At 33.7% G+C, this 15,812-nt stretch overlaps 1 protein-coding gene across 1 annotated transcript in view; it reads right to left on the reverse strand.

Moving 5' to 3' along the window:
* LOC778532 (adenylate cyclase type 6) overlaps positions 1-15,363 on the reverse strand; it is a 22,702-nt gene extending 7,339 nt beyond the window's left edge. Inside the window, exons 1-16 of the mRNA XM_026837626.1 lie at positions 15,172-15,363; positions 11,753-11,842; positions 11,152-11,247; positions 10,650-10,917; positions 10,109-10,266; positions 9,495-9,583; positions 8,528-8,643; positions 7,467-7,629; positions 5,748-5,897; positions 5,263-5,387; positions 4,628-4,739; positions 4,108-4,235; positions 2,938-3,099; positions 2,256-2,394; positions 989-1,128; positions 152-389 (exon numbers count right to left, since the gene is read on the reverse strand). Coding sequence (XP_026693427.1) covers positions 152-389; positions 989-1,128; positions 2,256-2,394; positions 2,938-3,099; positions 4,108-4,235; positions 4,628-4,739; positions 5,263-5,387; positions 5,748-5,897; positions 7,467-7,629; positions 8,528-8,643; positions 9,495-9,583; positions 10,109-10,266; positions 10,650-10,917; positions 11,152-11,247; positions 11,753-11,842; positions 15,172-15,262 — 2,265 coding nt within the window. The 5' untranslated portion in view covers positions 15,263-15,363. The remainder of the gene's footprint in view (positions 1-151; positions 390-988; positions 1,129-2,255; positions 2,395-2,937; positions 3,100-4,107; positions 4,236-4,627; positions 4,740-5,262; positions 5,388-5,747; positions 5,898-7,466; positions 7,630-8,527; positions 8,644-9,494; positions 9,584-10,108; positions 10,267-10,649; positions 10,918-11,151; positions 11,248-11,752; positions 11,843-15,171) is intronic.
* Between the last annotated feature and the right edge of the window lie 449 nt (positions 15,364-15,812).

Genomic DNA, 15,812 nt, shown 5'->3' on the forward strand with positions numbered 1-15,812 from the left:
ATAGAGGTGGGGGAGACGGACCTTTAGCACATAATATCCAAATATTCTGATCGTGTTTTGAACAATTAACAACGGTCTATGGGAGTCGTGAGGATACGGTTTTATATTTCTCTGAATGTTCTTTGTTTACTACCAAATGGGACGAGAAAATAAGATAAAAAGGTGTCCCATCTCCCACTCTAATATAGGTTTTATCTGATAGAAAATATATCCAAAATGTCACCTCTTCCTTTAGCTTTCTATCCTTGAAAGACCGAAAGTATTTGCTGAGCTGGTTTGACTTGATAAAGTCAAGTCCTTGTGCGTCAATTGCGCGGTTCAAAAAGTCGTTTACTTCGCCGTCGGATAAAATACTGTTGTTGTCTTTCAGTAAATCGTGGGAAAGGTTCCTGAAAATGTTAACTGTTATATGCCATACATTTTCCAGAATGCGATAATTTTTTAATTATAGTAAGGTGGGACACCTTTAGCAATATTATCCAAATATCCTGATCGTGTTTTAAACTATTGACAATGTTCAATGGGAGTTGTAAGGATACAGTTTTTATCATTCTTCGAATTTTCTTTTTTTACTACCAAGTAGGACGAGAAAATAGAATAAAAAGGTGTCCTATTTTCCCCAGCCTACTACATATGGCATTCGTGGTCACATAAGCAGAAATAAATTTACTAAACTGAACAAAACACGTCAAAATGCAGTTCATTTTGCCAAACTATACCCTTTAAGTTTGTGAAAAAAAAGAAATACAATAATTTAGATAATAATTTGTAAAGCTTATGCTGTGTACAGGTACATATATATATATATATATATATTAAAACTAGACTCTAAACACTATTCCATCTCTTTTGTCACGATAACAAAGAACGGAAAAGTTTACAAAAGCGAAAATATGGTAGTAACAGTAAAACAAAAGTTCTTCAACTACGCTTATTGATAAAAAAAAATTTCGGATAAAACCATTCCATGTACTGCTGTCTAGCTTACTTTGAGTATTCAAAGCCCATTAATTTCATTTCCTTGGCTGTTTTGTTCTTATTTCTCCTTGTGTTGTTGGTATGTGTTGGAACTGGTTGTCCCGGCAGTGAGGACTCGTTGGTACTGACCTGCGGCATTATGGTCGGCAACTGTAGAAGGAAAATGAATGAATGTAACTTACTTTATCATCGCAAAGACAGTGGTTATAACACGGATGTTCATACACCTCGTGCCAGGAGTTACCATGTATGTTACTTTATGGGTGATTTTTTTATGTGTGGCTGGTAATTTGGACAACTTATTAATGATCACTGGGTTGGAGCAATTGCCTTTTATTGTCACTCATGCCCACACACATACGCCCACAATGGTAGCAGAGAAGAGTCTTGAACCCATTACCTCTGGGTAAGAGGCATGTTAGGACTACAGAATTGATTTTTATAAGAATCGATTTTTTATAAGACTGCCAGTCTGTGGTCGAGATGAAAGGCCCGCGTAGAATTTGAAGTCAATTAAGTAGGGTTAATGGGTTTTCCTCGTCATAAGATAATAGATTATATGGGAGTGGTCTACAACAGCATATAAGTAATACAAGCACTGTGGCTACAAACAGGGACAATTATCTTAACATTATTTAAAAACAGTCAACTATCAAATTAAGATAAAAATAGAGACGATAAATTGGTTTAACAACAGCATATGAGTAATACAAGGGGTTATAGCTACAACATGGGATAATTTTTTTAAAAACATTTTAAAAATAAAAGTAAACGTTTGAATTAGGGTAAAAATGACATGTTATTTAAAATGTTATTTAAAAACGCCAGAAATGTTGCATGTTATTTAAAAACGCCAGAAATTGAAAATAATTGAAATTTCTCAGCCTTTCTATTCTATATGGTTGAAATCTTACAGCGAGGCACGTCATGGAACTTGGAATTTTTGGGTTAAAAATAAGCACTGTTGCATGTCCCTTAAATAAAAAGCTCTAAATTTCAAAAAATGTATTTAAGGGATTTTTTACTCTATATGGTTACAATCTTAGGCGAGGCACATTTCTCAAGTAACTTTTTGTTAAGCTAAAAAAAAATTAAATTTTCACAGCTTTTCTAGTGTTTTCTGGTTGAAATTTTGGCATACTATGACATTTCAGTTCATTTCTCTTAGTAACTTTACCTTAAGTTAAATAAATCGAATTTTTACAGCTTTTCTAGTCTTTTCCATTGAGAACTCAGGCATGCTATGGGATTTTGGTTCATTTCTCTAGTAACTTTACCTTTGCTTGAGGCTTTTGCTTGACTATGAGGTAAGTTTCCACACCTTGTAGTTTACTGTTGCGTTCGTAACCATAGCCGGGTTCCACTTCGTAATCGTCGTGTAAATACTTAAGTGTAGCTGCAGTTATATGAATGCGCCTGTGAAAACATGATTTCCAGATGATTTTTCTACAGAAGATCATATAATATTAGTGTACAGTTAATTCAGAATAAAAACATCATTTAATAAATAAAAAACAAAAAAAAATTTCCAAAAAAATTAAAAAATACTTTTCTAAAAAAATATTTTTTTGTTTTTTTTCTAAATATTATTTTTTTACCCCTGTCTTTAAATTTTAAAAAATATTACACAATTTGCTGCTATAAAATATATCCAAAGGAGATTTTTAATTTAGCTACAATGATAATAATTTTAAAATAAAAAAATCATACAAAAACATAAGAAAATCACAGAAACTGCAAAAGTTGCCAAACTATCCTAATACCCACCTCATGACCAGCAATTTGTTTTTAAAAAACACAAAAAATTACAAAAAAAAAATTCCCAACGCCAAATGGTCTATCCGATCGTAAAATATATAAAAATAACCTCAAAAAAAAAAATTAAACTCCTAAAAAAAAATTTTTTTTTTTAAATTATACCCTTTACTTATTTTTAATTTTTCTAATTTTTATTCTTACCCTGCTTTGCCGCCAGCTTCCATAAGGTTGGCTAGTGTGACATCGTTACTCCAAACGTCAAACTGCCATTTTTTGAGACCAAGTACCCCACAGTGTACACGACCAGTGTGAATACCAACTCTCATGTTTAATTCTGGTATGCCGGTCATTTCCCGAATTAAACTTAAAAGTGTAAAAAAAGGGTTATGAATGCATAGCTTATATAGCATGGGAGAAGATGGGACACCTTCAGCACTTAACACCCAAATAACCTGATTGTGTTTTAAAGAACGGTCTACGGGAAATGTGAGGATAAGGTTTAAAAATTTTTGAATTTTTTTGTTTACTATTAAATGGGATAAGAAAATCGATGAAAAGTTATCCCATCTTTCCCCACCCTGCTATACTATTGTATTGTTTGGGGTAAGGTCCTATAGCGTAGCACATTATCAACTAATACACCATGATGTTTATCTGTATGACATTAGGCCAAAATAATGTCCTAATACATATGATTAATGATATTGAAAAGGCCTACTCGAAAATAAGATGCTACAATTCGTGTTTATTGTACATCTGTCATCTACATTGTAAATGCCTTTGTTTTCAATAAAATTGGAAAAACTATCAACACCTAGTCATTTAACACTGATACCATTGTGGGCGTATGTGTTTTTTTGACAAGACACTTAAGAGCAATTGTTCCAACCCAGTGGTCACTAATGGGTTGTCCAAATTATCAGCCACACATATTAAACAAATCTAAAGAAATATTCACTCTAAAAAAAATATTGAACAAGTAAGATACATGGTAACTCGTAAGCTGGCACATGGTCACTTTCTGGCCACGCCAGGATAAAGCAAGTTACATTCATTCAATAAATACTAAGAAAAATGTACAAAAAAAAACAATACAGAATAAAAGAAGACACTAAACTCATATAAACAGAACACTAACAAAGTGAATGAATGAATGTAACTTACTTTATCCTCGCGTGGCCTGAAAACAACTGTTATGCTCTGTTTCATACACCTCGTGCCAGCTTACAAGTTACCATGTATGTTACTTTGTGGGTTTTGACAACCTATCAGTGACCACTGGGTTGGAGCAATTCCCGTTAAGTGTTTTGCCCACACCCCACACGAGTGTTATGTTTTAAGTTTATGGCAAAAATTATTTGTACGACTTACGATATTGTGTCTATCATGTCCAAGCCCATTTGTACACAAGCATGCGCGTGGTCAGGTCTAGGCTCGGGTAAGCCAGCCACGCAATAATAGCAATCTCCAAGAATCTTGATTCGTAGGCAGTTGTTGTCCTGTAAAAAAAGTATTTTTTTTAATTAGAAAAATTAGAAAAAAATATTTAATTATTATTTTTTTCAATAAGAAAACAATTTTCAATTAGTGTACTCTTAAGAAGGGGTGTGTATAACTGAAGTTTGGAATTTCAAATGTAACATAAAGTAATAGCAGATTTAGAGTGTTTAATATTTAACAGTTAAAAAAGCAACAATTTTACAGTGTCTTATTATCTAGACACATTTTACAACAATAAAAATGGATTTTTTTACTGATCTTAAAAAACTAAAATTAATATTTTTTACACATTTCCAAAATAAAGAAAAAAAATTTTTTTTACACTTTTCCAAAACATAAATCGAAAAATATACATTTTTAGAAATTCAATAAAAATGTGTCTCTAACTTACCCGTGCTAGAGCATCAAACCGTGCGAAAAGTTGATTTAATGTCCGAACAAGCCACTGGGGTTGACATTGTGAAGCAAGTTTCGTAAACCCTTCAATATCAGCGTACAATATGCTGGGAAAAAAATAGAGAAAAAAATATGAATATATTTATTCTTAGGGGCGGGGCAATGACAGTAGTTATAACTTATATGGGTGTTCTGTTCCATAAACCTCGCGCCAGGTTACGAGTCACCAGGTACGTAACTTATTAATCCTCGCATGGCAGGGCAACAACAGATGTTATAACACGGGTGTTCTGTTTCATACACCTCATGCAAGCTTACTAACTACTATGTATGTAACTTGTGGGTGATTATTTTTTTAATGTATGGCTGACAACTTCGACAACCAATTAGTGATCACTGCGTTGGAGCAACTGCTGTTAATGGTCTTGCTCAACAACACATCGATAACAGTAGAAGCAATGTCCGGCTGAACGATTTATACAGTATTTTCAAATTTAAGTGTCTTCAAAAATTATTATTGACAAAATTAGGCTGTCCGTCTATGCTTTAATGACAAACAAAGATTCAAAAATTTATAAACATTAAGAATTATATGAATAAGCGGGCCAGAGAATAGATAAAATAAAATACCTAACGTTGTTGTGCTTTTGGATGTAAATTTTATAGAATTGTTGTGTCTTGGGTTTCGATTGGTCAATGTCACCTTTCATTTCCATAGCAACGTGACGTGGGAGAACAGAAAGTAACAACCTTTCCTGTATTTAAATAAATAAATGAATGAATCTAACTTACTTATCCTTGTGCGGTAGGGCAACGACAGTCGCTATAACAAACCCACACCAAAACCCGAAATTAAATAAACTGGAACACCATTACATGTAGTAGGGTAAAAGAAGCCGGAACAACTTTAGCACCGAATATCAAAATATTCTGATCGTTTTTAAAACAATTAGCAACGGTCTATGGAAAATGTGAGGATACGATTTTATATTTCTTTGAATGTTCTTTGTTTACTACCAAAGGGGGCGAAAAAATAGTAAGAAAGCTGTCCGATCTTTCCCCACCCTACTATATAAAACAACACATACAAAATACACAATAATATGACACTGTACCTGGTGCAGATTCTGCCTTTGCAGATTAAGACGAGCGACGATACATTCTCGCGTCTCAGTAAAAGCTTTTCGCTGAGCAAGTTCTGATGTTATACGAATGCACATGCCGACCACGTTGGTGCAGAAAAACAAAAGGAAGTCGGAAGCAATCTGGGAAAAGTTACAACTTAAGTTTGAATAAATGAGATTAGGTTCATACAATAAAACAATACGGGTTAAAACTCAAATTTTGAGCATGATATAAATTTGCCGAATTGACAATTTTTACTTATCGGTCCAATACACATTGTAGTATATAGTAGGGTCTAGGGTTGGAGAAGATGGGACAGCTTTTTATACTATTTTCTCATTCAATTTGATATCCTCACACTTTTAAAGACTGTTGGTAATTGTTTAAAAACACGTGCAGGATATTTAGATATTATATCTTAAAGGTGTCCTGTCTTCCCCCACTACACATACAGTGAAATATGTATTTGGCCCACACAGTAGGGCTATGTAAGTTTGACAACATTGTGTAGGCACCAGTAATAAACGCAAGGACTGAGTTATAGCACGCTTAACTCCTATCGTCTAGACTTGGCGTGTAGCATGCCTGGCCACAGGTCTTGTTTTTCTTGGTAAATTGTAAACGTCTGTTTGTTGTTTTACAAGCAGTTTGAAAGTGCCCATGACACAGCAATACACCACGCTATGTTAATACTGTACATATCATAAACAAGGTGCTGGGGCAAACAGCTAGAAAAGTATTTTAAAAAGTGTTACCGCATGCCGCACCATATTTTCAAAAAAGCGTCAAAAATATTTTATTTCCGATTTGCTTGTGTATAATACCTAAAAATACTTGTGCATTTTTTTACCACAACCTATTGCTGATTATGCACCTAAGGGCTAACCTAAATGTAAAAAAATGTAACAGTTCTTGTTGTATGCCTATTCGTAATCCATTATTCAATGGAAATATTGGGTTCTCGATGCATTATACGAATAACAACAAACCGAAAAGAGTCCTTAGACAAGAAACATACGAACATTGCTCTAACTTAGTGGTCACAAATGAGTTGGTAGCACCCTGGTTCCCAGGTAATAGACCAACTCTTGCCTTAATCTTACCCCAATGGCAAATAAGCTGTAGGATTTTGAAATCTCAGTACACATGACTGGCTATTAAGTAAATCCAACTATTTGGCAAAGGATTTTCTAATGTTTCGAACTGTTCCATGGTATGTGATATTGCCTTATAGGGCGGTAGAGTAACCTAACGTTTTAGAGTAAGATTGCTGGATCTTACGTTCTAGGAATTGGGATTGTTTTGTTCATGGGAGTGTTGCATTTAGTTGTCAGTGTATAAATTCTTGTGGTATGTATCTTATGAGGGTTTTGTTGCCTTGTTATTCAGTTATATCCAATTGTGTGATTTCTTAAACTGAATGTTCAGTATCAGCATTTCTTAAACTGGGGTTAATTTACCCCCAGGGTAAATTCTTTGTATTTAGAGGGTAAACGAGCTACCAATCGAAATTTAAATCCGTTTACGGGACAGAAAAATTCCTCTATATAGGTGACGAATTGAACAACCTATTAGTAATAACCAGTAAAGAGAAACAATTTGCATCAACTGTGGCTTTATTAAACAAGTAGCACTGTTGGGAATCGAACCCAGAAAAATTGTGCCAATTGTAGTACTTTACCAGACATTGAACGACTTGTTTTAGTTACCTGGTTGGGGTAATGGGGCTTGGGTCCATTTGAAACATAGGAGACAAGCATATGGCTGCAGGAGAGGATAAAACTGGCCGCAGACACCACCAGAATGTTCAGAGGTATCATGGTGTACATAATGTATACCATGAACAAAGTGAGCCATACCATGTAGCTTGAGCTGGGGAGGAATGTAATACAAATCAAATAGGAGTATTTGAAATCAAATTTAATGGCCAGAACTTATGTTTTTTTAATTTTCAAAACAGTTACACGATAATACAAGTTTAAAAGTCAAGTTTTATGACCAGAACGTGTTATTTTTAATGTCAAAAGCTGAATACAAAAGTTGTTGCAGCTGTATTATTAGGGAGAAGTTAGTAAAATTTTAAATTATTGTACAGTAATAAAAAGTTTCATTATGTGAGAGGGTCTGTTTTATATCAATTTCAAGAAAAAAAAAAACAGTTTTTGAAATAAATAAATATAAACACTTAAATAATATATATATATATATATATATAATATATATATATGATAACCAACTAATATAACACTAAATATGACAAATTATGTAAAAAAAGTGTAAAACTATTCCACCAACGTTGAGCCTGCCATCCAAGGAGACTTTGACTTTTAATGCTTCTCTTAGGAAAACTTCAAAAAAATAAACACTCACAAAGTAACATGCGTGGTACCTCGTAGGCAGGCATGAGGTGTATGAAACAGAACACCCGTGTCATAACGACTGTCGTTTATCACCACACGTGGGTAAAGTTACATTCATTCATTCTCTTATGATATTTACCAGAAGAGCCATTCACACTTTTTATGGTATATTTTATGTCTGATAACAACAGCAGAAGAAACAATATAGTAGCATGGGGGAAGTTGGGACACCTTAGTACATAATATCCAAATATCCTAATCGTTTTTTAAACCACCGGATTCGTGTGAATATTTTATAATTCTTTGAAATTGAATGTTCTTTGTTTCCTACCAAATGGGACACGAAAACAAAATAAAATGGTGTCCCATCTTTCCCTACCCTACTATATGAGTTCTGTCTTAAATCTTACCTTGACCGCTCTAAAAGTACAACTGACACTAGATCAATGATAACAACCATGGCTAGTATGATGTAAGACACCAAGAATAATGTGTGCTGGGAAAGTACATTGAGAAGAAAGATCACCTGCAGGAAGAATTCTTGTAAAACAATAAAAGTGTTTGGAAAATTGAATTGGTAATCCAAATGACCACTTTCTACATATATACAGTCAGTGGCGCAGCCAGAAAAAAAATAAGGGAGGGGGTTTAATAAAAAAAAAATCCATTTAAAAAAAAATTATATATCGACCCCCTAAACCCCCTTGGCTGCGCCACTGTATACAGTTGAGAACTATACCTTTATAATATATATACCTATTTTTATTAAACACTAAAAATAGTTGGACAAATTGCATTGATAATGCAAATAACTATTTCTACATACATAGATACATACAGTTATGAAATATACCTTTATAATATGTATGTATATATAAAAATATTCATTCTTGTTATATGCTAAAAATGGTGGGGAAAATGCATTGGCAATATAAATATCCATTTTCTACATATGTATATAACATCGTATATATAGTTGTTAAATATACGTTTATTTATTATATATATGTATATGTAGATTGTAGATAATTTATAATTTGTATGTATGTATTTGTACTTAAGTATAAATGACATTAGTTTACATGTTCTTAAACATACTGATCTAAATGGAATAATTAACAACAAAATATTTAAATTTTTTATACAAAAATTTATTTTCTTACAAAAAAACTGTTTTTTTTATATATAACATCTATAAGAGAAATTAAAATTAGGAGTTTTCAGAAGTGTAAAATAATTTCTACTTTAAAAAAACAACAGTTTAAACGGCTACAGTTCTGAAAGCCACATTAAAAGTAGTGTATCAACTATCAAAATAATGAGTACATTTGAATATAGTTAGTTTAGATTGTATATAAATTATAATAATCAATTTACCTGCAAGGCAATACACAGTAGAAGCAATACAATGATAATAATTCCATACACCATGTCGTTCCAATTTTGTCCTGTACAATATTTAAAACCTGTGGAAAATGTGACATGAGATACAATACAAATGACTGTTAAGCTATGATAACTGCACTGTTTGTTACAAAACAGCCAGTTTTGAATTTGTGATCAAAACATTGCAGTAAATAAGATCATTTTTTAAACAGTGCCGGTATTTGTTGTGTGGTTTTTTTTTAACAAATTTAATAAGGGTGAGGTCCTACAGTGAAACGGGCTAGATAAACAAAAATTTAGGCCAGAGTTGACTAACTTTCAAAATAAACCTTTGCAAAAAAATTTTAAGAACCAAAACAGTAAATTAAATAAGGGGGCCCTACAGCAAAATATATAAGAGGTATTAGAATGTAGGCTTAAGTTGGCCCATTACCCAAGCTACACTTCTGTATTTTAACTTACAAAATAAAATGATGCTAAGAGATTTGAGTAACCATTGTAGTATTTAACTTAAATTCAATAAGGGTGGGTGCTACAGTAAAACGCGGTAGATAAATAAAAATTTAAGACAGAGTTGGCCAATTACTAAGCGTATTTTAACTTACAAAATAAAATGATGCAAAGAGATTTGAGTAACCATAGCAGTATGCTAAGCATATTTATCTTGGAATGGAAGAAGTAGCGCTGGTAGAGACGTTCAGAGCTCCAGGATTCAAAACGGACTCCAGACATGAATTTGTGCAGCATTTCAGCGCATGAAGACCTAGTATGAGCGTGGTGTAAGATTTTGAAGCAAAATTATATGTAATTGTTTGTGGTGTGCATGGACACTTTTAGGGTTAAATAAGTGTAGTAGTATAGTAGGGTGGGGAAAGATATCTTTAGTAGTTTAGTACATAATATCCAAATATCCTGACCGTATTTTAAACAATTAACAACATTTTATGGGAGTCATGAGGATACCGTTTTATAATTCTTTGAATGTTTTTTTGGTTCTACCAAATAGGAACGAGAAAAATTTATTGAAAAGGTGACCCATCTTCCACCACCCTACTATATGATTTAATGAATAAAAAAATTAGGCGGGAATTTTTATGTGGGCTACTTAAAGTTATATTTTTTTCGAATAAAATAGTTAGAATTTACCAGAAGCAGCATTTCGTTAACATTTTCGGGGAGCGTGAATTTAATTCCACTTCCGGGGTGGGTTCAGGTTGCTGTATAGGTGAAAACGACTGCATGGGTAACATAGGGGTGTCACCCTCAGAGTCTAAAGTCCTATGCCTGATAGAGAAGTTTCTCTTCTTGGTGGAGGCTTGAGGGGAATTGGCAGGAACAGGGGCGGAACCCATGCGTTCTTGGGTCTTTTTATGGTTTCTTCCCGTTGTAGGGGTAGCAGGGCGGGAATTGGACACTGGAAAATAAGTGGGTTACTATTACTAGGAATGTATATTACAGAACTTTGAATTTGTGAGATTCGAATCTAACTACAGGATTCTGTACTCTGTTTAATGACGTCATAATACATCACCTCTTAAAGTGTATTAACAATTTTATAAAAGTAGTAAATGTGAAAAAAATTAACATCGTATTTGAGAGACTCTTAGAAAAAAAATTTAAATAAGGGTTTGCTAAAGTTAAGACTTACAGTTCTCGTCTAAAGACCCCGCTTTCCTCATTTTCGGGTTCAGTCGCTTTAATATCCTCTCGGATAAAGGGGGGGAGGGGGTTGCCCCGTTGGCATCTGACAATGGGAAATATTATGTTGTATGTTTTTTGTTATAAAATTATGAAATACAGACCAAAATATCAGGCCCACATCATAGGACCTCATTTTTATGAGGTGAAACAACATTTTTAAAGTCTTAAAGCTGTTGGGCTTAAACAAAACATTACTACAGTGGGGTGTGGGAAGATGGGACACCTTTTTATTCTATTTTCTCGTCCAATTTGGTAGTCAACAAAAAACATTCAAAAAATTAAAAAAACGTATCCTCACGACTCTCATAGACCGTTGTTAATTGTTTAAAACAAGATCAAGATATTTGGATACTATGTGCTAAAGGTGTCCCATCTTCCCTCACCCTACTATACCTATAAAAGCTATCATTGCAATGCAGTTTCAAATATATGCAAACACTGGTGCATTCTTCACATATACTTTACAATAATACTCCAAGAGCACTGTATAATACCAAAAAGATTATTAGATATAGGAGCTACGATGCATAAAATACTACTGTAGCTACCTTTTAAATGCTTTAGCTGTTCAATCTTAGATGAGTTAGGGCTCTCACATGTAGTCATTTCCTTAAGTGAAGCGTGATTCCGAAGCAGACCTAATTAAGTCAAGATATTACTGGCTGGGTTAGGAATAAATTAAAGTATTCAAATGAATACTGTGTACTCTGCTATGCTTTCAAAAAAGCCATTAAACAAAAAATATTTTTGTTTAGGTATTATTCATTTAGCATTGTGTAGTTGATATAGATTTGACAAGATATACTGTCTTGGTTGATATTTTGGGTTCTGCTGTTAAATGTGTGGATAGTTTATATTAAATTCGAAAAATTGCCCTTTGGCATTTGTGAAATCTATTTTTGTCTGTGTATTTGATTTAACTATTTTAATAAATTGTTTTGGGTTCTGCTGTTAAATGTGTGGATAGTTTATATTAAATTTGAAAAATTGCCCTTTGGCATTTGTGAAATCTATTTTTGTCTGTGTATTTAATTTGACTATTTTAAGAAATTGTTTTGGGTTCTGCTGTTAAAATAGGGATATTTTATATTAAATTAAAAAATTGCCCTTTGGCATTTGTAAAACCTATATTTGTCTGTGTATTTGATTTGTTAACACAGAGACAAATATTAAAGTGTTGAGGGTGTTAACGCTTATGGCGTACATGTAAATACGGGAGTTTAAAAATACGCAATTAAATGAGGCTGGCTTATTAAGCCGCTGTGTATGTGCCAAGCTAATTGAGTCAGAGGTGCTCATATATAGAAGTATTGGGCTCGTGTGATGTATGCTTAATGAAATATGTATGACATTCTGTCTTACTGACGTGCAACTAACTGATAACAGGAAAATACACATCTTTTGCAATTAGGCATGCATAGGATGCTGTAATACAAAGGGGTACATTTTGGGCGCCTAAAAGTGAAAAAAGGATATTCTAAGACCTGAAATACCAGGTTTACTACTGAAAGGTCGTAGTGATTTAAATTATTTTTGGATGACAACAAATATACAAACAAACACTGACTTAATTAAGCACACTAATGATAAATTAGGTTCTATTAGGACACAGTACAAATGAATCACGAGGAAAAATTAGGTGATTTTACAAGACAGTTAAATACAGCCAACTTTGGCAAGGGATAATTAAAATTTTAAATTGCACAAATACATGACAGATAACACAAGGACAAGTTATTAGATGGAGATTTTATCGAGCTGAACAAGCAGAAGGGAATACGTGGTGCGTCAATTAATGTCAGTTGGTTGCACTATTTTAGGCATTTTTTATATAGGATTATTTTGATGAGATTAAAAACGACAACACTGATATAATGAAGCTCACGATTTAATATGGTCTCTGCAGGGCGTAAATCTCATCAAACAAAGTCTGTAAGTCATGATAAAAAGCTGTAATCCACATTCAATGGAGTGGTAAAAATAGCCAACGCTAAATAAGCAGGATTAAAATAAAGTACTTAGAAATCCGGACAATGAAAGGATTAGTTAGCGTAAATGCCAGGTGCATTGTCTCACGTGTAACTCTCATTATAACAAGACCTATTGTTTAAGAACTCAACTGACTGGCTTAGGGCAGAGCAAAAAAGGTAGATCAGGCCATAACTTGCAAAGCGTGCAGTCGGAAATTATATGCATGTTTCATTAAATATTAATAGCATTGATTGAGCATAAACACAGAGAAAAGGTTCTTAATTTTTAAAGCTTCCTTGCCTTCTCTCGATAATTTGACAATATAGCACCTCTCTGCTACCAGTGAATGCAATTAATATTAATTTTATGTCGCTTTATAACTTAAGTTGATTAGCTGAAATTATACCACAGCATGACTGAGAAAAAAGTCACAAACTAGAAAATAATAATTCAATAACTAATCTACAACAAATTAATGAAATTTTGATAGAAAAACAAAAAGGAATCAAATGTTAAAAAAACTGCTGAAACTGGCAGTACCTAACCTGTGCAAAGTTGATGGATTAGTAAACGTCTATCTCTACTGTGGTAAACGACGAATTAATAAAGTGATCACGCGACTGGAGCTCTCATTAGTATTATTCTATCAGTAGCTTGGTGACTAACATCTTCCTGGCTGATGCAATTAATGGGAACAACAAAACTGTAGTGTCACCGGATAAAAACTGATATATGGTTATGTCACAAGCTCACATTTACACCATAAGTCTTTTTTCTCTCTGTCAGTTAGCCTAAAAACAGCAGTAAAATAAAATCTTTATATACATCATACCTTTTTACCTAATTTTTTAAAAATTGGAGTGAATACAAATTTTATATACACCATAACTTTTTACCTAATCGCTTAAAAATTGCAGTAAAATGCAATGTTTATATATATATACAAACATCACAACTTTCACCTAATTTCTTGAAAATTGCAAGTTGAATACAATCTGCATATACATTAAACATTATAACTTTTTACCTAATTGCAATGCTTGCTGAAGGTTAATTAAGACAGTTGTTGGAACACCATCTTAAAGAACAGCATAACCTCTGCTAACCCTCCGTGATCAATAGTTTATTGGACAGTAAATCTTATTCTCATGGTGGGTAAACGTGAATATGACAGCGCTACTTTCTGAGCCATGTACTTATGCCCAATTAGCCATGTTTAAATTATAAGGAAGTCTATTCAAATATCCGGCTTGAATTTAAAACGCACAGCGGCCAACATGACCGATTTAACGTCCAAATTTGTAACTCAATCTATGTAATTGTGAATTGGCTGGTTTAGTTTCGACGAAGAGTACTAATTGTGACAATGGGGACGATTTAAACACCACACCTTCTGTGAAGCGATCGTATCATGTGAATTACAATTTGAAAATGAGAAGGAAAATTTTACGTGGCTCGGTCACGACTATCAACTGAAACCTATTTGCTGATCCTATTAGGGTAAACAGAATGGGAAATTAAATGTCTGATGAATAAAATGAACCCTCTCTGTGTAGGCATGCATCACTACGCATACTTATTTTAGTTCAAGGAAAATATTAAGAAATGCCAATTGTCAACACAAGTGTATGCAAATTTTACATTGTTGACAAAAACATCTTCTTGCCTAAGCTGAATGTAATATATAAATGAACATAATGAGATAGAATTGTATTAATTGCTTATGAAATGTTCTTGTTGGTTTTGGTATTTCATTAATATATACTAAGGTGTGAAATGGTATATTTAAACAGCTGCAACATGCCAAGTACCAGATTGCACAATCTCTGTACTCATGGGACAATAGCAGTATTATTTAAAAGATTCTATACTTTAAAACACGTTTGCCTTTTTTTACCCTTGTTTTATTAGAGATTAGTAGACCATAGTTGCAGAGCAAAAATTCTGTTGCAAAGGTCTATGCATGGCAAAATAAATAAAGTAACCGAAAAGTTACCTTTTCTCTCTTCCTTCTGCATATTTGTATCTTCGTAAATGTTCGTGGCTAGTAGATCGTTATGCAAAACGACGTGGCTGAGTAGAATCATAGTATGCGCTAGTGCTGTGATAGCTTATTCATGCTGGTATCAGATACTGCATCCGCCAGCACTTGATTCTACAGCGCGGCAAACAGGGCAAACAACTAAATAAGCGAAAATACCTACAGGAAAAACAAGGTTAACAGTGTTAAGTAACATTGATTGTATCCGGTCGTCGGGCGGGAACTACGGAAGAATGTTACATTTGTGCTCTCGGAATTATCAGCTTCGGTTGTAATCTGCATGGCAAAACACGATCTAAGCTAGCAGCTTAAAGCCTGTCACACGTAAGCTAATGCAGAAGCCGTGTCGGCCGCGCAAACGACAAGTTATTTCCACAGCTCGGACTGTGCGACCTGTGAACTGTACCGGCTACCCTGTCGTTCTTGGAGACGGACTAAAATCAATAACAATTCCATTGAGAGTAACGAGAAAGCACCCGGTCGACTTCCGTTTCAATCTCGTGTCAATTTATTTACGATTTCCACGCTCCGCATAGATTTAGGTAAACACTATACTCCTAATCCTACTGGTGTATACGCTATACTGCACTTTTTCA

This window comes from Ciona intestinalis, chromosome 14, assembly GCF_000224145.3.
Source record: "Ciona intestinalis chromosome 14, KH, whole genome shotgun sequence".
Lineage (NCBI taxonomy): Eukaryota > Metazoa > Chordata > Ascidiacea > Phlebobranchia > Cionidae > Ciona > Ciona intestinalis.